At 35.8% G+C, this 23,972-nt stretch overlaps 1 protein-coding gene across 1 annotated transcript in view; it reads left to right on the forward strand.

Moving 5' to 3' along the window:
• LOC107712067 (SLIT-ROBO Rho GTPase-activating protein 3-like) overlaps positions 1-11,374 on the forward strand; it is an 82,832-nt gene extending 71,458 nt beyond the window's left edge. Inside the window, exons 17-21 of the mRNA XM_016517191.1 lie at positions 626-699; positions 5,628-5,808; positions 7,283-7,432; positions 7,688-7,997; positions 10,667-11,374. Coding sequence (XP_016372677.1) covers positions 626-699; positions 5,628-5,808; positions 7,283-7,432; positions 7,688-7,997; positions 10,667-11,104 — 1,153 coding nt within the window. The 3' untranslated portion in view covers positions 11,105-11,374. The remainder of the gene's footprint in view (positions 1-625; positions 700-5,627; positions 5,809-7,282; positions 7,433-7,687; positions 7,998-10,666) is intronic.
• The last annotated feature ends 12,598 nt before the right edge of the window (positions 11,375-23,972 follow it).

The raw sequence follows: 23,972 nt of genomic DNA on the forward strand, positions 1-23,972 counted from the left end.
GGACTTGTCTGTCTTGACTCGGGACTTGACTTGGGACTTGTCTGTCTTGACTCGGGACTTGACTTGGGACTTGTCTGTCTTGACTCGGGACTTGACTTGGGACTTGTCTGTCTTGACTCGGGACTTGACTTGGGACTTGTCTGTCTTGACTCGGGACTTGACTCGAGACTTGAATGCAAAGACTCGAGACTTACTTGTGACTTGCAAAACAATGACTTGGTCCCACCTCTGGTATTTATTTAAGATGAAAATAGAATCAATGCATCCTTGCTAAATAAAAGTATTATTCTCTTAAAAAAAAACTTACTGACCTCAGACTTCTGAATGATAGTGTATTTATTGAACATGCTGTTTTAAAAGCAATAAGCCTCATAATGCTGTTTGTTACTCTGTTTTTACTCTTACATCAAGCCTAATGACTCCACAACTTGATGACTTTTAATCCACAAAGTTTGCTGTTTCATGAGTCTCTAATACTGCATTGATTACTGTTTGCGTGGTATTGCAGAACTGTAATTGCCATGTTTTTTCCAATGCTGGCATTATCATGTGTACAGTTATTGTGTTTACTGTGCTTTTAAACATCTCTGCCTCTTTGTGTTTGTTTATGTGTGCATATTCGCAGTGACAGTCCTCACAGTGAACCAGGCACCATTGATGAAGTGGACAACTGCACCGAACCACACACGAGCGATGATGGTACAGGCATTTATGCATTCATTCAGTGCTTTTTGCATGCTCTGTATTGTATTGTAAAGTAGACCACAAATAACCAGAAGCAAAAATCAGCATTTGAGGTTTTTCGTTTACTTAACCAATAGAAATACAATCAGATGTTTATGCTAGCCTTTGGGGTTGAAAGGAATCAAAATGACCACATATTGCTTCTTAAAAAACAGAAAAATTGCTTGCCTTGTGTATTTTGAAGATGATGTGTTGATTAGCATTGCTGTGTTGTGCTCTGGCTGACCTTTCTGGCTTGTGTGTGTGTGTGTGTGTGTGTATATATGTGTGTGTGCACATGGATGGGTATATGACATCTGGGTCATATTCAGTTTGATCTAAACAGTTTCCACAAAAAAATATTATTCATACAACCACAGCCAATGTGATACTTTGACTGTGCTGCAAAAAATCTTTCAGTATTTGTTGTGTTTTCCAGAAAATATCTAACCATCTTTAAAGCAAAATGCATTTAAATGAAAAGCAAAATGTGTTAGATATTACAATAATTACAATACGTTTATTGTTCTTACCCCAGTGGCGAATAATTTCTTGTATTTTTAGCATTTAAAAAAATATAGTGGGGTAAGAAAATAAACTTAATATATGATATATTCTCTGAAAACAATTCATATAAAAAAAAATTATGTATATATACGTTTTTAATAATTTAGGTGAATTGTATTTAGTTCTTTAAGAAGATTTGTATATTTTTTTTATATAAACAATTTCATACACACCAGGTTGTGTTTGGTGGATGTTATAATTGACATTTAGCTCAGCCAATCAGAGTAGTGCCTTTTCAGCAGTGTGCATCCTTATTGGCTGGTAAACCATGAGGAGATAAGAAAGATGATCTCAAATTGAAACCTGGCAGCACAGATTCATAAGCTGTTATATGAGGTTCCAGGTCTTGAAAATGTTGTTCTCTCTGCTTTTTCTTCACTCCCTTCCTCTCTCCCCCTTCACCCTCTTCATTTCTCACATGTAAATGATAGTCTAGCAATGTTTCCATTGCTATGTTAAATGAAGACACAGACGGAAATATCTCTTTCGGCCCAGTTTCAGCAATCTTTGTGCTTCATCTCTCTCTTCCAGCCTTGGTTTTCTTTGCTTAATTGCCTCCTCCTTTGCCTTTTATCACTTTGTTTTCTTCTCTCCCTCTCTCTTACATGCTCTTTGTTCAGGGGAGTAAACAGGTCTCACGGGGCTTCCTGTGCTCGCTCCCTTCATTTACTGATTGATGGAGCTGCTCTCGCTCGCTAACTCCAAACACCAGCCACATCGCTGATACCATCTCTCGCATACAGCTCACTGCTCAATCAAGAAGTTTGTTTTTTTTCAGTTTCACTAAAATGGTTCTGCTCTCAACTAATGGGTTAAGAGTGGATCCTTTTTAACACTAAAATAGAATATAGTTTGTTTTTCTGTTGAAAAGTGCACTCGTTATTTTTCCATATAAAATGTACTCAGAATGAATGCTGCAGTACTTTTTGCAAATCTTTAAAATGGTAAACATTCAGACCTTCTGTAGCAAGCTATTCCTTATTTTTAAATTAAGAGCGGCTGCTACAGTTTTTAGCTTGAATGTTCAATGTTTCTCGTGTTAGCTACTTATATTCATTTTAGATAAAGCCTTTTATGCTATTTGATATTGCAAACTGGTTTTTGTTATCTTATTATTTCAATTTATTATACTCTATTATCCTAATCATAAACACACTGGTTTGTAGCACAAAACATTTTACCATTTACCGCATTTTATTCTTCTTCTAGTTATTTTACCTATAGAATCAGAAGTCTCGCACATTCACAGGAGCATTGAATGAGGTGGATTTTAAAAGGCTGTTCATTCAGCAGGTTGCCCCCTCATGAAGGCCACCATGTTGAGTTTGTATGACCAGCCTTGTCTTGCATTGTAAATGCATACTTCAGGATAATTTCTCTAGGCCTGACATTTTCCAGACAACATTATGTTGCACTTAGTCAGCCTGTGATACCGTCACATAAATGTCAATGGTGCTCCAAAGCTGGTGGGGGCAGCAGAGAGGCTATCATTTCAGACCTTTACAAAGACAAAAATAGAGAGAAAAACGTTATTTATTGTGGAGATTATGTATAATGTTTGGAAATGCATACTGCTATACTTTTAATATTTCTGCTGTATGTAATATGTGCTGTATATAAGTTCTAAACATGCTACTAAAATTTGTAGTAGATAACACACGTATATATATATATGCATAATAATATATACATAATTCCATGCCACTCATGAAATTAAACATGCATGTGAGTCCATGTGACAAAATTAAAGGGATAGTTCACCCAAAAATAATTTGTGATAATTTACTCACCCTCATGTCATTCCAAAACTGTATGACTTGCTTTCATCTGTGGAATATGAAATAAGATATTTTGAAGAATGTTGGTAACCAAATCGTTTCAGTTCCTCTTAACTTCCATTATATTTTTTGTCCATACAAAGGAAGTCAGTGGGAACCCAAACATTCTACAGAAATTTTTTTTTGCAGTGCAGAATGAAGAAATGCATACAGGTTTAGAAAGATATGAGGGTGAGTAAATTATGACAGAATTTGTGACTGTGACTGTGAGTGGACTTTAATAAGGTCATGCGACAACAATGCCACATATTACATAATGCATAACTTGTTTATAAGTATTAAGCTGTAGGCTATTATGTGTATGCTAACCAAAAAGCAGTATGGTAGTATTCCATTCCAAAATAGTAAAAATTCATTTTATTGGTAATTTTTTGTTGTTGAGCCGTAACATAAAACATTCAAAGTAATCATGTTTTTAGAGGTAGCTCTATAAACTGCTTTAAACAGTATGTTACTGGCTAAATCTGTGTATGCTTATGTATGTTTGTGATCCGCACTGACATTCTGTTTTGATCTGTCTGGTGCTCTGATCTGGAATCAGCCTTCCCTCAGGAGCTCATCAGCCACAGCCTGCCTTATGCATGACTTCAGGCCTGTTTGAAGTCACATGCTTTAGCTCCAAAACAGCGCTATTGCAACTTCCCCTATTACCCCCGGCGCATGCTGAGAAATCGCAATCAGATTTTGAGCCTTCAATCCAGCCAATCAGGTGCAGTCACAATGGAAACAATCAGACGAATACAGAATTGCAAAGGCTGATTTTCTCCCTCTCTCCATTTCCATTCTTCCTCTTTCCTTCCACTTCTGTGCCATGCCTGTATTTAATTTCACCCCTGGGTGGAGACCCTAATGAAACTGATTGGTTTCTTCTAGTCGACTTGGAGATTTCCTGCCAGGCGCTGATTTGCTCTGTATATCTCCTTAACCCTGAATGACCCCACTGTCTGTTTGCCCCTGGCAGCGTCTGGGGGGGTGAAGCGTGAACTGATTTGTGGTCATGCGATGGCAGTGGTCACGTTAAATGGAAGCTGGGTGGCAGATTTGATCGGATTTAGATAAAGTCCACTTTGCATTTTTAGCAGCCCATCTATATTAGAAATGTGCCTGTTTCTTTGTGGTCCTGATGGGGTAAAAGATGAGATCATATGCTGATGTTTGAGACCTTTTGTGATAAATGTGAGTCTGTATGATACTGAATACAGAACCTATTTGACAAATAAATGCGCATTCAAGCTTTTGTTGTGCACAAGCCTGTTTTTCTAAGCTATGTTGTTGAACAGTATTTTTTGTTGTTGCTGACTGTTCAGTCACATCTGTCATTCTGCCCTAAAAATAAATGAACGGTGTAAGTACACTTGATCATACTGAATGCAGTGTGTTTCTTCAATATAGAAGCAAGTCTGAAATATTGCATTGCGGAGATCCATGTTCCTTTTTGTCCAATGACTAAGTTTTGTTTTTTGCTGTTTTGTTTTGATGTGCTTCATTCAAAACTAAGTTGTTTTTTGTTGTTTTATTTTATTTTGTTTTGTTTTATTTTATTTTGATGTGCTTAGCATTTGTTTTGCTTGCTTTTGTTTTTGTTCAATGACTAAGTTTTGGTTTTTGCTGTTTTGTTTTGATGCGCTTCCTTCAAAACTAAATCTTTTAAAAAATTTTATATGCTTTGCATTTGTTTTACTTGCTTTTGTTTTGTTTTTATTTGGCTTGCTTTTGTTTTGTTTTTTGTGAATTACGACAATTCATCTATGGACTTTTGTGTAGTAAAATGGCATTTTGCATTGTTTTTTTGTTTTGTTTTTGCTTTTGCTTTGCTTTATTGTTTTCAGAGAATTAAGACAATCGATGGACTTAGACTTCTATATATGAATCACCGATGGAATAGACTTTTCTATTTCTGCAGTCCAGTTCACCCACTATGAAATATAATTGCTCCAAAATCTTACCTCACATAACTGTATATGTAAAACTTCTAATACGGTCCGTGTCATTCATAGGGATGGGCATTTTGGGAAATTTCTCACTTCGATCATCGATAGGTTTCAAAAACGATTAATCGAGTAATCGGGGGCGGGGCTTGTGCGGGGGGCGGGGCATGGCCGTAATGGATATAATGAAAAAATCTGAAGATTGTTATGAAAATGAATGTTAAAAATAAAAATATGACATGAAAACCTGTCTATGAAAACATGAACACATGATTAACTCGAGTACTCGATCACTGTTGCACATCCCTAGTCATGCAGCAGTTTTGCGTTTAGTTTGGACAGACAAATTGCTTGTCGCTGGAAACTTGTCATATCGCGCCTGGCCAAGACACAGTGTGAGTGTGTGTGTTTTTGCTGAGAACCAGCTGGGAGCATGACAGATTTTGAGTCTGGTGTAGTGCTTTGAAGCTCTCTGAAAATTTGTTGACATAATTCTCTGTGCAAACATGTTAATGAGTGCTACTTTCCCTGTTCCTCTCTCTCTCTCTCTCTCTCTCTCTCTCATACACAGAGGTTGAGCAGATCGAAGCTATTGCAAAGTTTGATTACATGGGTCGGACTCCTCGAGAGCTGTCCTTCAAAAAAGGTGCATCCCTTTTGCTGTATCATCGTGCATCTGAGGACTGGTGGGAGGGCCGACACAACGGGGTTGACGGACTCATACCTCACCAGTATATAGTAGTACAAGACTTGTAAGTATCTAAATTAAAAATTGCATAGTTTTTTTCAAAATATGTTTATTTTTATGTCCCTGGAACTAGTTACAGGACAGTTCAATACATGTTGCCTTGTGAAAGTGTTGCCCTCTGGGTAATATATGACTAATCAACCAGGCCATCTGGCCTGAGTTCATACCTTAATAGCTCAAGTGAGAATCAAATAGTTCCCTCCATTAACACTTTAGACTTTAATTAAAATTTAACAGCACTGAGTGGCAGTTAAAGAATGCCCTTATGTCTTTGGCAGGGAACCTTTCTTACACTATAAGTCTAATTGTGTTTCTGAAGCACCAAGCATTAGTTGTGCCGTAATGTGCTAGGCATGCATTTATGTCAAAGCTTGTTGGGTGCAATGGGACATGACGTACTTCACTGAGGTTAAAGTGAGTTGAAAGTAACTTGAAATATAAGCCTATCAAGTGTTCAGGGGCTTTCTGCTCCTCTGTTACTGCTTTATGAGGTCTTGAGATGACATGAAAGTGAAAAAAGTTAATTGCAGCGTCCTTGAGTTGATCATATTTATGTCATCAGCTGATATTAACTGTCCTACCGCTGTTTCAGTAATTACTCAAATGATGACATGCTCATTATCTCTTTGTATGGTCTAACCGGTGTCAGTTTGATGAATGAGATTATTAAAAGTGTCGGTCCAAGCTCCGTTCCTAATATTGCAAAATTTGACAGCAGCAAATAAGGAAAATTGAGGTTGCTAAAATGAAAAGAGGATGGGCAGAATGACCAAAATCTTGTATCACAGAAGTTATCTGTGCTGTAAATTCAACCCCAAACTGCATGTTTGAATAGGAGCAAATTTCTGAATCCATGTTCAAACATCTAGTGGAAGACCATACCAGAAGAAAGCTGTTAGAGAAGATCAGCTTCATTTTAATGGCAATGGTTTTGAAATTAAGGGTCCAACAAGCATGTCCTTCAGTCCATTTAGTGTGTTCAAAAGGCACTCAGAAAAATGAATTGCTGAAAGATTGCATAATGAAACATTTGGGCTGTAGACTTTTTCTGAGACTTTTTTTCACATGAATGTGACGTTCAACAACTTCAGATTACCAAACACTTTTTCATTAAATTTTAATTTATTTTTATTTTAAATACATTTCATTCAATTGTAAATTACAGTTATTCTCAATTGTAATATATTTCACAATATTACTGTTTTTACTGTAAGACAAACTAGTATGTTTTAATTAAAGACACACCACCAAATGCCTCAAAACAATTACCTACCATTTTGAAATAACTTAAAAATAATCCACAATTTTGCCTATTTCTGTTCTCTCTGTTAATTAAGTGTTTTTATTATTCTTTTAAATAATAGTTTTTAATTATTTTGGTCTATTTTTTGTTTAAATCAGCCAATCAAATTGCACCACTTGGAATCCTTCACGGACCATCAGAGTAACCGGAAGGATTTTTGTCTCTATCTCTTTAGGGATGATGCGTTCTCTGATAGTCTGAGTCAGAAGGCTGACAGCGAGGCCAGCAGTGGACCTTTACTGGACGATAAAGCCTCATCCAAAAACGATCTGCAGTCCCCGTGTGAACCTTCGCCTGATTACAACTTCGGCGGGGTCATGGGCCGGTCAGTGGCTGATTATGCAGAATTCTGCTTGTAGTTATTCCACATATTTTCATCCTCAGGAAAAAAATAAGGATCTGAATTAAAGTGTTTAATCTTGTCCTGTTTCTCCTCGCAGCTTGTTTACTTATTCATCTTGTTTGTGGCACAAATAATTAACAAAACATTTTTGACTCTATTTGCAGTCTGCTTTGAATCAAAAACAGCATTGACGGACTGCATTTAAGATTTTTACCATCTCGTTGTGTGTTTATGCAGGGTTAGGTTGCGTTCGGATGGGTCTGCCATTCCTCGACGCCGCAGTGGCACCGACTCTCACAGTCCTCCCCGAGACACACCGCCGCGGGCCACCGCCTACGCCAGCAGCCCCCACAAGGTGGCGGTCAGTAGAGGCCACATAGAGAGTCCTGAGAAGAGACGTTTGGGAACCTTTGGCAGTGCAGGCAGCATTAACTACCCTGAGAGAAAGGTCTATCCTGAGGGTCACCCGCTCAGGCCTTTGCCAGGAGCAACAAGACATAGCAGCCTAGGAGACCACAAGTCCTTGGAGGCTGAGGCTTTAGCAGAGGTGTGTGTGTGTGTGTGTGTATACACTGGAGGTCAAAAGTTTGAAACCATAAAGATTTTTTTAATATTTTTGAAAGAAATCTGTTATACTCACCGAGACTGTATTTATTTGATCAAAGTACAGTAAAAATAGTAATATTGTGAAATATTATTACAATTTAAAATAAATGTTTCTATCTGAATATATCTAATTTATTCCTGAAATGGCAAAGCTGAATTTTAAGCGTCATTACTCCACTCTTCAGTGTCACATGATCCTTCAGAAATCATTCTGATATGCTGATTTGCTGCTCAAGAAACATTTCTTCTTATTATCAATGTTGAAAACAGTTGTGCTGCTTCATATTTTTGGGAACTACTAATAGTTTTCAACTACCGAACTAGATGCTTCAACCGTTTTCAACACTGATATTAATTGGACATGTTTATTAGAAATATATTATATTAGAAAAATAACACTGTAACCTGGAGAAATGACTGCTGACAATTCAGCTTTTACATCATAGGAATAATTACATTTTCAATTATATTTGTATAGAAAAAAGTAATTTTAAATTGTAATAATATTTCACAATATTACATTTTTACTGTATTTGTTTTAAAATTTATGAACGTCATTGTATAATAAAATTATCCAATAAGTGCCATTTTTATTTATTTATTTAATAAGTTTCAAATGAAAAAATAGTAGATAAATTGTAGATACAATTAAGGTATTTAAAAACAAATAACTTTTCTTTTCTTTTTTTTAATTATGTGAAAACATTATGAAAACTAAACTGAGAGAAAAAACTGATACAAAAGTAATAGCACCTCTCCTCAATTGCACTACTTGAGCCATCATACAAGTCAAGGCTTACACCGCAAAGTTTTGGGCAGAAAAATAGTAAGCAAGCACCACTAATTATTATAAAAAGCCGTAAAATATATTTTGATTAATTATCGTAATCTGATTAAATCACTGTGATTTAGATATATAATTATTTTAAACAGTTTGCTATTGCTGAGATCAAACATTCAAATATTCTTGGTAAGTGTACTATAAATCTTCTTATATTTTGTACCCTTATAAATCAAAGCTCAGAAGGATTCAAAATGTCTTTTAAGTTGTAGTCATGAAAGCGTTTTGGTTTTTCTCTTGAGCCTTTCAATTAGCCTAGAATTCTGTGAGGCTGAAGAAGCTGGCAAGATTTAGTCCAGCAGAAACAAAGAGCTGGCACTAAAGCAGATAGCAGCATGAACGGGATAGGCTGCCACTGATCCATGTGTTTCATTTGCGCACTGTTAAATAATGAAGTCTGTGACACACGGAACAGTTAATGATCTTTTGAAATGGCCCCTTTGTGTCTACACTCACCTAATGAAAAGAAAATGGCTTATGTGAATACAGACATCAAAATGGAGGTATGATTGATATTGTTGGACAGAAATGTGTTGTTTTGTATATTGATAATGCATTATTAGCGCAGCCTGCATGATCTCATTAACGTTACTGCTTGATGTGCAGTTTGGGAAATGTGTGTAAATGTGTTTGGGGGGGTGCTACGTTATTGATGACATCTGCTCAGTAATAAGACCTTCCAAGGTACTTTTGTGTGTGTGTGTGTGTGAGCGTGTGTCTTCATGAGCCTTTTATCTTCTGAACATTAAATTTTTATGGCATGCTCAGCTGCGAGACAGAGGACAGTCTTGAAAGAGACCGGGAAAGCAGGGAGTTTATAGTCTATCAGGACGGCAGCGACACTGTGTGTATATCAAACATAATCTGCCTCTGTGATATACTAGACCGCTTCCGAAGAAAGTAAGATGAATTTCCAGGAAAGATGAGAGATTTCTAAGGCCATATAGCTCCGTAAATACTCTTTGTGCAGAAACCGACAAATTGAAGTTATCGATCATTTTCTCACATCATCATTATTAGTGGTGCTAGAGGGTTTAAACACATCCCTAATGCTTAACCTTGTTATATTAGCAATACTTAAGACAAATGAGTCCAGTTAATGAAGTACCGAGAGTTATTTTCAGCATAATGACTAAAAAAACAGCATTTTTCATGAATATATAACATTTGTTCAGTTTATCTCATCATCAAAACTAAACAAAAAATGGGGTTTCATAACAACAAGAAAAATCTTCATTGTGATAATTATAAATGATTTTAATTAAAACATACTGTTGACAAAAAACTTAAATGATATTATGAAAAAAATGCATGAACATTTAATCTATTTTTAAATGTTGTTTTCGTCAAATTAAATTTATTGGCATTTTAGAGTAAAATGAAAAATTTCTCAATTCAGTCAATATTTCATCATTCAAACGGATTATGATTAAAATGCTTTTTTAATTTCAAATATTATTTTTGTTTGACTACAATTCAATGCTATTTTAGACTGAAATAAAAAATATTGAAATTTAGTTGATATTTTGCCAAAATTGTTGTTAAAAAAATTATTAAAGCATACTGTTTACATAAAACCTACACTAGGTTGTGAATAAAATGCTTGAACATTTGGTTTAATATTAAATGTTGTCTTTATTAAGTACAATTCAATGCCACTTTAAAAAAAAAATATCTAAGCTTAGTCCATATTTTTTAAGAATATTTTCATCAAAAGTAAAAATCTAAAACAAAAAACTGTAAAAAGTCAACAATATTTTTTGTTACAGGATATTGAGAAGACAATGAACACCGCACTTCATGAGCTCCGTGAATTGGAACGCCAAAACACAGCCAAACAAGCTCCCGACGTTGTTCTGGATACGTTAGAACCGCTCAAGAACCCTGTGAGCTCAGAGCCAGCGAGCCCCTTACACACCATCATGATCCGAGACCCGGACGCGGCCCTGAGACGCAGCAGCAGCTCCACTACGGAGATGATGACCACCTTTAAACCGGCGCTGTCCGCCAGATTGGCCGGAGCCCAGCTCAGACCTCCACCTATGAGACCCATGCGACCCCCGCCCACGCAGCACCGCTCCAGCAGCTCAAGCTCCTCTGGGGTGGGAAGCCCTGCCGTGACCCCCACAGAGAAGATCTTTTCAAACAACGCGAGCAACGCTGCAGCTTCCTCCACCAACTCTGGCGAGAACCCCGGGACCATGTAGCAGCAGCAGCAGGCCCGTGGTGCGCTGGTGAGGGCTAGATGCTCATTCCAGGAAGGAAGTTCAGGAGTGCTATTTCGTTTCTGAATTGATTTTTTGAGCCTTTGAGAGTTCTAGAAATGCAGCTGAGCTGTGGCCTAGTGGTTTGACGTGTTGAGCCTGGTTGCGGATGATGTGAGTCGAGTCTGGCTCAGGTGATTTTCCCATTCCATTCCGTTGTTCTCATCATTTCCTGCCCTCTCTGTGGGAAAAAAAATGACAAAAAAAATACAAGGGATAAAAGACAATTCCAGGGAAAATTTCATGCTATGATAAAAAGAAGGTTGAAAAAAAAGATAACTTCCTCTTTTTATTATTATTTTTACCTCAGAATTACTATTAACTTGTTCTTTTTGGCCACATTTTTATTTAGAGCAAGATCAAACGAGTGGTTTGCATTTGTTTCTCTCTGCACTGGTTGGCCAGAAGAGTTCTGTTATTAATGAATGAGTAAACTCTCATTAGAGGACTGTTTTAAAATTAGTGATAAGTCCCGCCCTCCAGAACTGGACTGTACATATAATAGAACCAAACGGTCACTCAAAGACTGTCTAACACGGCCAGCTGCCTTTGAGCTTTTGTAAATAGAGATATACTGTACTTGAACTTGTAATGCCTTTCGTTTGTAGAATAAGCGATATACATCTAAGTAACAACATAGCCAAGCTGTATACATATATGAGATGCAGAAAACCAATATACCAACTAATTGTAAGAAACCTGTGGTAAAATGTAGTTTTACTTGTATATAAATTTGGGTAGAAGTGTCAAATCTTGTACAGCCAAGGACAGAACAGACAGGGAGACTAGAACGGCTTTTATCAAAAACATTTACAACCAAGACGCAAACAAATAATCAATCAATAGTCTGAGCCATTAATATTAATATTAGTTTGGAGAGTGCTGTACTTTTTTCTTCTCTGTGTTTTTTGGATCACATCAGCTTTCTAATAGAAAAAGCAGTTCATCATACCTAATTTACACAATGAAATACTTGATTCTTATAAAGTTACGTGGCTTTAAGGCATTCCAATGAGCTTCATGTTATTGCAAGCATCCATCATTTACATATTTCAAATAGTCCTGCTTTGGACATGTATTCCATATATACTCTGTCAACTGATTATATGAATATTAATACTTACTAAAATAACCGGATGACACACAAGCTACCCAAGTAGAAGGATGAATCGCACCAAACGTGCCCGGGACTTTTGATGAGAATTTGTCAAAAAATTGTCACAGCAATAATATCATAACAGAAAATTCTTACAGGACTCTTTTTTTTTTTCTTTTGATTTTATGATGATCCGTACATATTTTTGTGAGATTCACTCGAAAACGTGTGTATGTCAAATATACCTTATTTCCCAGATACATTTGTAAATGCATACCACACTGTCTCTGACTAGGGACAGATCCCTCCTCTCGATCTAAGTGTACTACGTGATAATATCATAATACAAAAAAATTATAAATATACAATAATACAAAAATATCCTAAAATGACTCGGTTTTTTTTTCTTCAAAATATATTTTCATATTTTTTTCTTTTGGTCTTGGCACATATTTTTGTTAGATTCACCAAAAAGTCTTGTTTTTGGTAGATATAGGATGCAAAGTAAAGCATCTTTTCTAGTGCAATGAATGATGCATTTGTAAATCCATGCCACACTCTCTGTGGTGAGGAACAGATCCCTCCTCCACATCTAAATATTCAATAGCCTAGAGAAACCAGCTCCAACAAGAGAAACTCCACTGCCCCCAATCTGTCATATCATCTCCGGTTCATCTTCAGCGTTACCCCTCCTCCCTGAGCTGTGCTTGAAGAGGGAATACCCAGCTGCTTACAAAATTTGCCCCACTGACCTAGATATCCACTTAAACACACTGAGCCCAAAGCTTTAATCTCATCTTCTTCACCGATTTTACTTTTGCGGTTTGCCTTAGGATTTGCCACTTCACGCAGTCCAATCAGAATGACACAGTATGTGAAAGCTTGTGTAAGGAAAAAATTTATTACATAAAAATGGTTCTCGTAAGAAAACGGTACTGTTACTAAGCACAATTTGTAATCTAGAAATATCTCTAGATTTGCGTTTGATGTCATGCTTGAGCTGTTACATCATCTGTCTCCGTTAGTTTTACGTTTCTCGTTGGTGCCATGCTGATTTACACTTGCATTTGGGGCGTAAAAAAAAAAGGAAAATCTCTTCTGAGACTCCGTGTACTGTTGCTGCCATCTTGAATTACTTGGAAATGACTGGTAATCAGCTTCTGTCCGAATTCCTCAGCTTTGTGGTAGCATGGGCCTGTTGTCCGCATGTGAGGGAGACTGACTTGCACGTGCTTCTCTTTACCAAGCAACACTGTTCAAAGACTGATAGTGGTGCCTTTCCCTAGATACAACGCACAATGTCCTAAAATACGTTAGCCTTTAGCCACAAGGGAGCGATTTGAAACTAGGTCTGTAGCTGTGAGGATTCAACTCATCTCAGGAAGTGATTCTAATTTTGTTTATAATTTCTCTTACCGTACCACTTCCACATAGGCATCATTTTATCATATGCATAAAGACTATTATTCACTATTACTAGGGCACATATCTATTTCTGGACGTTCATTTGAATTCAGCCATGACACTTCTGCATAATTACATCTGGATGGATGAGGGTTTAATTCTGTTTACAGTAAAGAACATGCATAATATAGCAGTCATAATTCAATGTATAAAACAGACTGTTTTGGGCCATTTTTTTCTGCGATTTGAAGTAAAGCGTTTCCATGGTAGTAGAAAATTGAGATTTCCGGGCGTCCAAAGCCATTAAAATAATGGCAATTTCTATAGTGAATAAAGGTACGGTATGATTTTTTTTCTAGTTATTCTCATCTTGAAAGTAATTAATTGGCTAGCAATAAAATTCTATTAGAAAATTTACACCTTTACATAATTACACCTGGATGGATGAGGGCTTAAATTTATTTACAATAAAGAAATTACGTAGAATACTGCAATACATAATTCCTAATTCAGTGTATAAAACAGACTGTTTTGGTTCATTCTTCTGTGATTTGCAATAAAGCGTTCCCAAGTTTATAGAAAATGCATTGTTAATTGTTACAGAATAACAGGAAAACTCATACCTGTATTTACTATAGAAACTGACGATTTTTTTAATGACTTTTGAGGCCTGGACAATGGACATCTCAATTTTATAATTCTCTGATATTTCCAGGCCTCTAAAGTCATTTAAAAATAATATAAAGTATCGTCCGTTAGTAAATACAGGTATGAGTTTTTCGTTATTCTCATTGAAAACAATTAATTGGCTCCAAATAAAGATGTAAATTAAAATGTAATTAAAAATGTAATTTTTTTTATTGTTATTAATAATAATAATAATCCTCAAATATACCAAGATAAATTCTCATCTAGTAATCATAACTGACAAAAAGGTCATGGAAACGTATTAATAAAAGTGTGAGAGCCCTTGCATTACCATTAACATAAGGGCTAAGACAAATACTGCCCTCTGGTGGCCTTAAATGGCCTGTCCCTGCTCACAACCTCCCTCTGTTGGTCAGTGCTGGTATAGAATAGGCAAGAGAAAATAAAAACAGTTGGCAGACATGAAGCTGTTTGTTACAAATGTAACCACATTTCTCACTATTTCTCATATGTTCTAATGCTTATCTTGTCTTAGTGTCATTCTTTAACTCAAAGGATCACGTAAATCAGTGTACGTTGAGAAACCCACAACCATACTCATGCTGTAATCATGCCTTTGAGTGTCATTTTGAGTTTCATGCATTTGAATACTTGAGTATCAGACTTCTGCTCGGGAAAGTCAGCGCATTACGTTCTCATATATCTGTTGTACAGCTCATCTAGTACATACTGTATAGTAGCGCTTATGTAACGAGCCGATGTTTGATAATAAATGATATCAAGTTTACAAAAACTGCCATCCGTAACATACTAAAATAGTCATGGTTGTGTCACTCATCTCTGTCTATCTCTCCTCTGCCAGTGAACTCAAGGCTGTGCTGTGAAAAGCGTATACTTTTGCTGTTAAGTTAAATCTTCTACCCAAGCTAATGCATTGCAGTATTTAAGGCCGTGTTGGTCTGATAATAGGATGTTGTATGGTACTTGCACGATTACTAAGGCACTTGGTGCATCCTTGTACTTAATAGACTGTATGTGATGTTACTGGAAGTATGTTTTGGGAATGTATGCTACATTGGGCGTGTATTGTACGTATGCCACAGTGGGTGTTTATTGTATGCTAACAGAAAATATAGGCTTTCTCCTTCTCTGGACACAGTGTTCCACAGGACAAAAGTGCCATCTGTCTGTAGTAGTGGGTTGTGAAAACTGTTGTTTGGGTTTTTTTCCTCCTCTAAACACTTTTTGTCTAGTGATGCTGTTCTCAAATGAGTGTTTGAATGGTTGGATTTACCCCCCTGTGATGTTATCCTACACCATCCCACTGTTTGGATGTGAACCATTCTTAAGTCCAAATAAATACTTTTTTTTTTTGACCTTACATTAAGTTGTTGTGCTTTTTTTTCCATTTTAGATGAAATGGATTAGTTGAAGCTTGTATGTAAAGCTTGTGTTCATAATACTACACATTATGCACAACTTTCACTTTAAAACTTACATTAATGTGAATAAAATTCAGCCTAAAATCAATAAAACACAGAAATAAAAATATTACAAATGAAAAAAATAAACAAATAATAGTAATAATAGTTGTTGTTATTAATATTACTATTAAAAGGTGTATGTATGTATGTGTGTGTGTGTGTGTGTGTGTGTGTGTGTGTGTGTATATATATATATATATATATACTGTGTAGCATTTAGTCATTTAATATAATAATAATAATTATTATTATTATTAACAACTTGTTATTAGTATTTTTAAAATGTGTGTGTTTATTTAGTGTATATATTATTATATTATAGACAATACTATTATTATTTTCATATTAATATTTAATTTTACGTTTTATTTCAGTTTTTCTTAATTATGTGTGCATAATTATCATTAAATAATCACAAAATGTGAGAAATTTGTAATTTTCGAATTTTTGTCATTTTTCTTTTTAGCTGAAGCCCATTTCATATAATGTTTGTGTTCATAATGCTACAAATTGCTGTGTTATTATCTCTCACTTACATTATTAAGATTAAATTTCAGCCCAAATTCAATAAAAACACATAACTATAAATATTGTTATTACTGGACTAAACAAACAAATAAATAAACATTATTATTATTATTAATAATAATAATAATAATAATTTTATTTAATAATTTACTTGATTATGTGTGCTTGATTGTCATTACATAATGATACAAAATGCAAGAAATCAACGACGTCATTTTAGGTACCTTGTTATTTATTAATATATAATTCATTATTTTTCTTTTAATTTTAGGGGTAAAATGTGACCTGAACATGTTTTCGTAAGATTCCTGTATTCGCTAGAATGTACAGTGCGTCTGTGTCAGTGTTGGAGACACTTACTTGCAGTACTACCTCTGACCACTAGATGGGAGGAGAAGACGGGCCCTGGCCTATGGCAGTCGAAAGATAATGAAGTCTTAGAAATATATAACATTTTGGTTTATTTGTGATACCAAAGGTGGTCTAAAAAGAGGCAATAAAGGGAAATAATTTCCTTTCTCATTAAGCGCGCAGTAAGTCCGATGTCTTTCAAAGTGCATTTTGATTTTCCCTGAGTGCAATAGCGAGATATTCGCCAATCAATTAATTTGTCATAATGCTACACAATATAGGCAGCCAATCAGGCCTGGAGTGTAGATAAACAAAATCCCATTTGTTACACCTGAGGGACTCTTAATAAACAAGACGTAAACATGAAAATTATTATCACCCTCTCGCATTTTAGTCACTTGATTTATTACTTAATCTCTACATGCTTCCCTCTCCCGTGTTTTGAGAACATTGTGAGGACATTTCATAACATGTCACACATTTTATTGCTAGCTATTAAAATAAAAACGTTGTGGTATATTTTACACTGTGAAACGTGTAGTCAAAACGTCATTTAATATTATTAGACATTCATAATATATCATTAAATAATATAGTCTACTTTATTACATCACATAACATTGTCAGTGAGCGCATACAATAGGCCTACCTAGTGTTTGTAATGACATCATGAAAAAAGCAGGGATTAGAGTATGGACTGTTTCTCTAATGTTTAAGAATAGATAAAACGATATAGGTTTTCCTTCTCATGTTGCTGCCTTGCACTCGATCCTCTTATAAAAATAAAAGTGTTTCTTCTCTGTTGTTGTGATTGTGAAGTATGAAGTGTTATGACAGCAGGATGGTTCCTTGGTTGGGTGGATAAATGTTCAAAGCCACCAAGAACCTTTCAAAACAACATGAAGCTGACATTCAAGATCAACACACAGCACCAGTAAAGAATAGTAGAGCCGTATGTAGGCTATAATGCATCCCAACAGCGCCAATTTCAGAATGATCAAATCAGCTTGACTAGATTGCTTTTTACGAAACAAGGAATAAAAAGAATCAATTTGAATTTTAATGAGATACGTGTGGCTGCAAAGTTAAAGTTGTTTTCTAGTTTCAGTTTGGAATATCCTCTAAAGGTGCAAATGTTAAAAATGTTTTTGAAAAAAATTCTTATGCTCACCAAGGCTGCATTTATTTGATCAAAAATAGGCTACAGTTAAAAACAGTAGGCCTACTATCATGAAATATTATTACAATTTAAAGGAACTATTTTCTATTTTAATATATCTGTAATTTATTCCTGTAATGGCAAAGCTGAATTTTCCGTAGCCCAATTTGGTGCTCGGTTATTAAGAAATGTTTCATCATATTAAAATGATATTTTATGGATCATGTGACACTGAAGACTGGAGTAATAGCGGCTGAAAAATTCAGCTTTACCAGCACAAATTGCATTTTAATATATATTATAGGCTAATAGAAAACTTTCTAAATATTTCAGAAATTACTGATGTACTATATTTTTTTTATTAAATAAATGTAGCCCTAATGAGCGTTAGACACTTGTGTGTGAAGAAATCAGACAAAACAGAATGAAACAGGTCTCTGGGTGACCAGATTGGCTCCAGGAAAGAGTGGCAAGAGAACAGGGCATGGATAAAGCTCAGGTGTCATTCCCACTTCTCCTCCTCCTGACAGACGTGACAGCTTTAACTCTGCTCAGAATCAACAATAAAGGCTGGTATGAAACCAAAGAGATTCAGCCCAGATTCTAGGGGTGATAATGCTATGACAACATGAATTCAGAGCAGCTTCTGTAAACATTTTGACTGGGTCCGTGCTCTGTAAAACAAACCAGCATTTAGATAGTGGAACAATTGCCGTGTACCAGGGCCAGGCCAACATAGCCTATTTTTTTCATTATTTGAATAAAACAGGTAAAATGAATGATTGTTTATGAATTGTGGACAGAATGATAGTTATCATGGCTAAAATAAAATGTATCATTCTACTGAGTTTTAACTTTGGTGTTGTCATGACAATAAATAGGAGTTTTTTTTTTTCTGAATCTACACTGTGTTCCTTTCTTATGGTTTTTGTTTGTAGAGGAAAGCCTGTTATGTGACTGACCAATAGGCACTTCTTTAGGTCAAGGATACATGAAGTTGTGTTTATTGTTTTCTCATGTCGACACATCATATGCTATATGCATCATATACACATCAGCTATACAGTAGCAGGCACACAAACTGCTCATTCTAAATCTGAATGAATCCAGATGATTTAAGCAATTTTACCTACACTTTTGGCTTTGGTTTCAATGTAGATTAGAATTACTGCTATTATTCCATCAATAATCATGATAAGATGGCCTGGTTTAAATCCACAATGTTTATCTTGTGTAGAAGAACTGCTACAGACAGAAGAATTACATAGGCCTACATATAATCATGAAAGAGGATGGTGTGTAAGTTTCTCTAATTTGACTTTTTCTTTGCCGTGTTAAGCAAGCAAATGAGCACATTCACCTTAATTAAAATTAGTTGTTAGTGTTTATGTTAGAACAGAAAATGTTATGATCATTTCTTTCACTCTCTTCTCTCATTTTTACTTTATAGGGGCAAATGAACTGCTGGCAGTAACTGTTTCTGTGCTAATGGAAAACCCTTGAGGAAAATTGCCGTCAGAATTGCATAATTTACTATCATTATAAAATCTGTTTGCTCAATATTAAGGGGAAAAAAAACATGAAATCCGAGTGAATGTTAAATTATAGCTGTATGTGGTGGACAGTGTATCTTGTTTGTTTGGGAGAAAGAGAGTCTGTGCCTATAATTTCTCCAGCTGCTTTACCAGTTTTAGTTCCAGTATGATAATGCATTGCATATTTCCTGTAATCAGTTTTAAGATTCTGTGATCTAAATTTCTAGTGAATGTTTGCGACTGTTAATCATTCTCAGACATTTAAACTAGGCAGGGTTAAACTTACAGAAGTACTCGACACTGATTACTGTCAGACTTTCAAAATCCTTCTTCACTTGAATTAAGATTATAATTAACTTACATATAAATATAATTTAAAGCACAGCCACCACAAAATCAGACTTTAGCACCTCCCTTTACTTTGGGATCATTCCCAAATGCAGATTTAATAGCTATGATACTGTTTTTGAAACAAATCTTTGCATAGCTACGACAGGAAACACTGGTATCTAATAATGCCTTGAAAAAAAACATAATCTTAAAGGGATAGTTCACCCAAAATAAAAATCCTGTCACTAATTACTCACCCTTATGACGCTCCAAGACCATCGTTCATCTTCGGAACACAAATTAAGATATTTTTGATGAAATCCGAGAGCTCTCTGACCCTGCATAAGCAGCAATGCAACTGAAATGTTCGCAGATCCAGAAACGTAGTAAGGACATCGTTAAAATAGTCCATGTGACATCAGTGGTTTTAAAGCACAGCCACCACAAAATCAGACTTTAGCACCTCCCTTTACTTTGGGATCATTCCCAAATGCAGATTTAATAGCTATGATACTGTTTTTGAAACAAATCTTTGCATAGCTACGACAGGAAACACTGGTATCTAATAATGCCTTGAAAAAAAACATAATCTTAAAGGGATAGTTCACCCAAAATAAAAATCCTGTCACTAATTACTCACCCTTATGACGCTCCAAGACCATCGTTCATCTTCGGAACACAAATTAAGATATTTTTGATGAAATCCGAGAGCTCTCTGACCCTGCATAAGCAGCAATGCAACTGAAATGTTCGCAGATCCAGAAACGTAGTAAGGACATCGTTAAAATAGTCCATGTGACATCAGTGGTTCAACCGTGATTTTGTGAAGCTATGAGAATACTCTTTGTGCACAAAGAAAACAAAACAGTTACATTGCTGTCTATGCAGGGTCAGAGAGCTCTTGTATTTCATCAAGAATATCTTAATTTGTGTTCCGAAGATGAACAAAGGTCATATGGGTTTGGAACATCATGAGGGTGAGTAGTTAATGACAGAATTTTCATTTTTGGGTGAACTATCCCTTTAAAAAATAAAGCATATACACAAACCCAAATAGGAAATAAAACAGGAAAGTAGCATGTGTCCTATTCTGTGTCCTAAACTCCTGAAACATTGTCTCATATTTGCAGTCAATGCAATTTGAGAAAGAAATCAATCAAATCTGTATGTGTGTGAAAATATTCAGATGTAACCCCCTCTGTAATCTTTAACGTTTTCATAAGTAACTGTAATTTAAATACACATTTTTTTCTCAGTAACTGTAACAGATTACAGTTACATTTATTTTGTAATTAAATTATGTAATTCTGTTACATGTAACTAGTTACTCCCCAACACTGCTACTGAACCATTATGGGATCTGCTTTATTCTATATAAGCCAGGGCCTTTTGAAGAGAACCTGTTCCAGAGAAACAGTTGATTTAGAAATCTCTTCATCTTTGTCTGTAGACATCTTTGTCATGTCTATGGGATCTGGCTACATCTTTAGATTCCAAGTTCAGAGAAGGGCAAGAAAAACAAAAGAGAAGAAAAGAAGTGGAATGCAGAAGGAATTTAGACAACATTTTAATATTAATTCTGCATTGATGCATTGATTGATTGTGTAGGCCAACTGTAAGGTAAAAATGTATGTTAACTAATAACTGGCTTGTGTTGAGACAAAACAAACCACTGTGAAAGTTTACTGGCAGGGCATCAAAAATAGCATGCAAAAAGTTTGTAAATGTGTTATTGCTGGCAAAAGTGGAGCTGAGATAACAGAAATGATGGATGGATTGTCATTGTATGCATGTGAACTCAGATCAGTGTGAGATACAGTGTAAGTAGAGTTGAAAATGTATTTATTATTATTCATCAGTCCAACTCTTCACTATAAAATAAGTGAGAGTTACATGTGATCATAACTTTTTTTTTTTCTCCAAAAGACTGCTATAATCACGTAATGGAACGAAGTCCCTTGGTTTAGTGTTTCCACTGTCTGCTCTCTGGAGGGCCGTTGATTATTGCCTCTCTTGTTCATCTTTACTGAGGCAAATCGGGAATTAATTTTTTTTTTTTCATACATTGCCACATTTCAAGTGGATCAAAATGCATGGAAAATGGATTTTCAAATGTCCTATTGTTCTCATAGACCTTCCATGAAGCTATCACAAAGATGTCATTTATGTTATGCAGTACAGTTTCAGTAGGTTTAGGTGCATTATAGAGTTATTTAACCTCCAATCAGCTAGAGAGTCAAAATTGTCAATGAATCAATACTTTTTCAAATGTTGCTAAAATGTGTTGTATGGCTTTTTTAATTTTCACAGAGCACTGAACAACATGATGGTGAGTAAATGATGACAGAATTGTTATTCTTGGGTGAAACAATAACTAATAATGTTAGTCCTCACAAACATATACCTGTTATTTCCCATACAAGGACCTGCAGGAAGTTGTGATGCTGTCACAATGCTGCTGCCATGGTAACGGCTCCTATATGCTTGCTTGTGCATTGTGCTAATGCTGGAGCAATCAGTCTGAATTAGTGCAGTTTGGCAGATGGCTCACTGCGCTGTATTCCACGTGCGCTCAACAGATCAATACAGCACCTCATTACAGAGCCCAAATCGAGAGAGATCACACACCAGATACAGGTAGCGGATTCCAGGGAGAGTTTATATCAGTGATGATCAGATACTTTGAGTGGTGGTTTGATTTCAGACAGCCAAGACTATGTTACTGGACAGCATTTTGAAAGACCTTGCTTGTCCGTACTTGAAGCTGAATTTAGCTATTTTGGATTTTTTTTTTTTGTTAAATACTTGAGTACGTCATCATTAACTATCTTCATCTTTAATTTAACTGAGTACTTGAACTTACTCTCTTTAGACCTTAATGTAATTTAAAAGTACATATTTTGCAGGTCATCACTTAAATCCCACAAAGCCAACATATTTATTTATCATATATAATGTGTGTGTGTGTGTATACTAAAAATCAATTATATGGAAATTATAAAGAAAATATAAACTGCCTAATAGCAAACCATTTTGCTTCAGTGTAAAATGTTATAGCTATAGGGGAACTTGATTAAAGCGGGAATGCATTTTTTTAGTCATAAAAAATTATATTAAAAAGTCCAATAAATATTAATCTCTACAGAATTTAAAGATTTATTTTAAGTGTGCTAGACCCTTACACAGTCAGAACATTGAAAAATTTTGTTTAAACATCAAAGCTATGTCGGCACCAATAGCCTCGTCGACATATAGTGCTGTTGTGCTTCTGGTGTCCCGAGTTCGAGTCCCGAATGTTTCCCGATCCTGTTGCCTCTCTCTCTCCCACTTTGCTTCATATCACAATAAAGGCAGAAATTAAACATCTTAAGCATCAGTTATGTGAAAATCTTCCATCTAACAGTCTAAAACTTTTGTATTTGAGTACAATGAAATGTGGGGGAAAAATATACTTTCACTCAAGTATGTTGTTGCCTAGACACTTTGACGTTTAAATACATTTATGACACAGTACCCAACCATTTTTCTGTCCTTTTTTATACCCCTGAACTGTGTTAAATGTCAATGTAAACCCGAGAGGCGAATTAGCACATTACTGGTCTTGGCAGCATTATAAGTGCCTGCTGAGGGGTTTAATTGCAGTGTATTTTAGCCCGTAAAAGGAAACACTATGTCTGTACTTTGCACCCTTCCAGAACTATGCACTTATGTCTACCATGAGCAAAGTTTCATAGCAGGTGATACCAAACATTCCCCCGTCTGCAAAACCGGTTCCAAAAAGAATTTGTTTTTAAAACCGTGCAGCTCTGAAAGGGCCATTGAGTTTACTTGTCACAAACAGTCTGTCTTTGCTGGTGAAGTCTGAAGACAGCAAGCTTTTAATTCTGAAAATGTCTCTCCAGGGAAGAACACAGTCAGCCGTAGCCCAGCTGTTCGAGAAAAGGCTCTCTGAGTGGGCATCAGGTGCTATAGGGACGTGCTCTGGGAGCAGAGAGAGCACTTTGGACCATACCCATAATCCAGCGGTAATCTGTTCTTAAATGCTAGGCTCTGGCTAAAGGAGTTGAGGGGTGACAGAGAGCGATGCACTGCAGTAAACAGGAATCAGGCTTTGGAAAAGTTGAGAGTATTGAGGTTCAGAAGGAAGGGTTTCCCTCTTTTTTTCTTTTTTTCTTTCTTTCTTTCTTTTTTTTTTTTGCTGATTGAAGGTGAGGATCAGCCCTAAGAAGACATGGCGGAATTTATGGAGGTAGTTAATGCTAAAGTATTTCTGTGA

The sequence above is a fragment of the Sinocyclocheilus rhinocerous genome, unplaced genomic scaffold (assembly GCF_001515625.1).
Source record: "Sinocyclocheilus rhinocerous isolate Xijiao unplaced genomic scaffold, SAMN03320098_v1.1 scaffold1710, whole genome shotgun sequence".
NCBI classification, from domain to species: Eukaryota; Metazoa; Chordata; class Actinopteri; order Cypriniformes; family Cyprinidae; genus Sinocyclocheilus; species Sinocyclocheilus rhinocerous.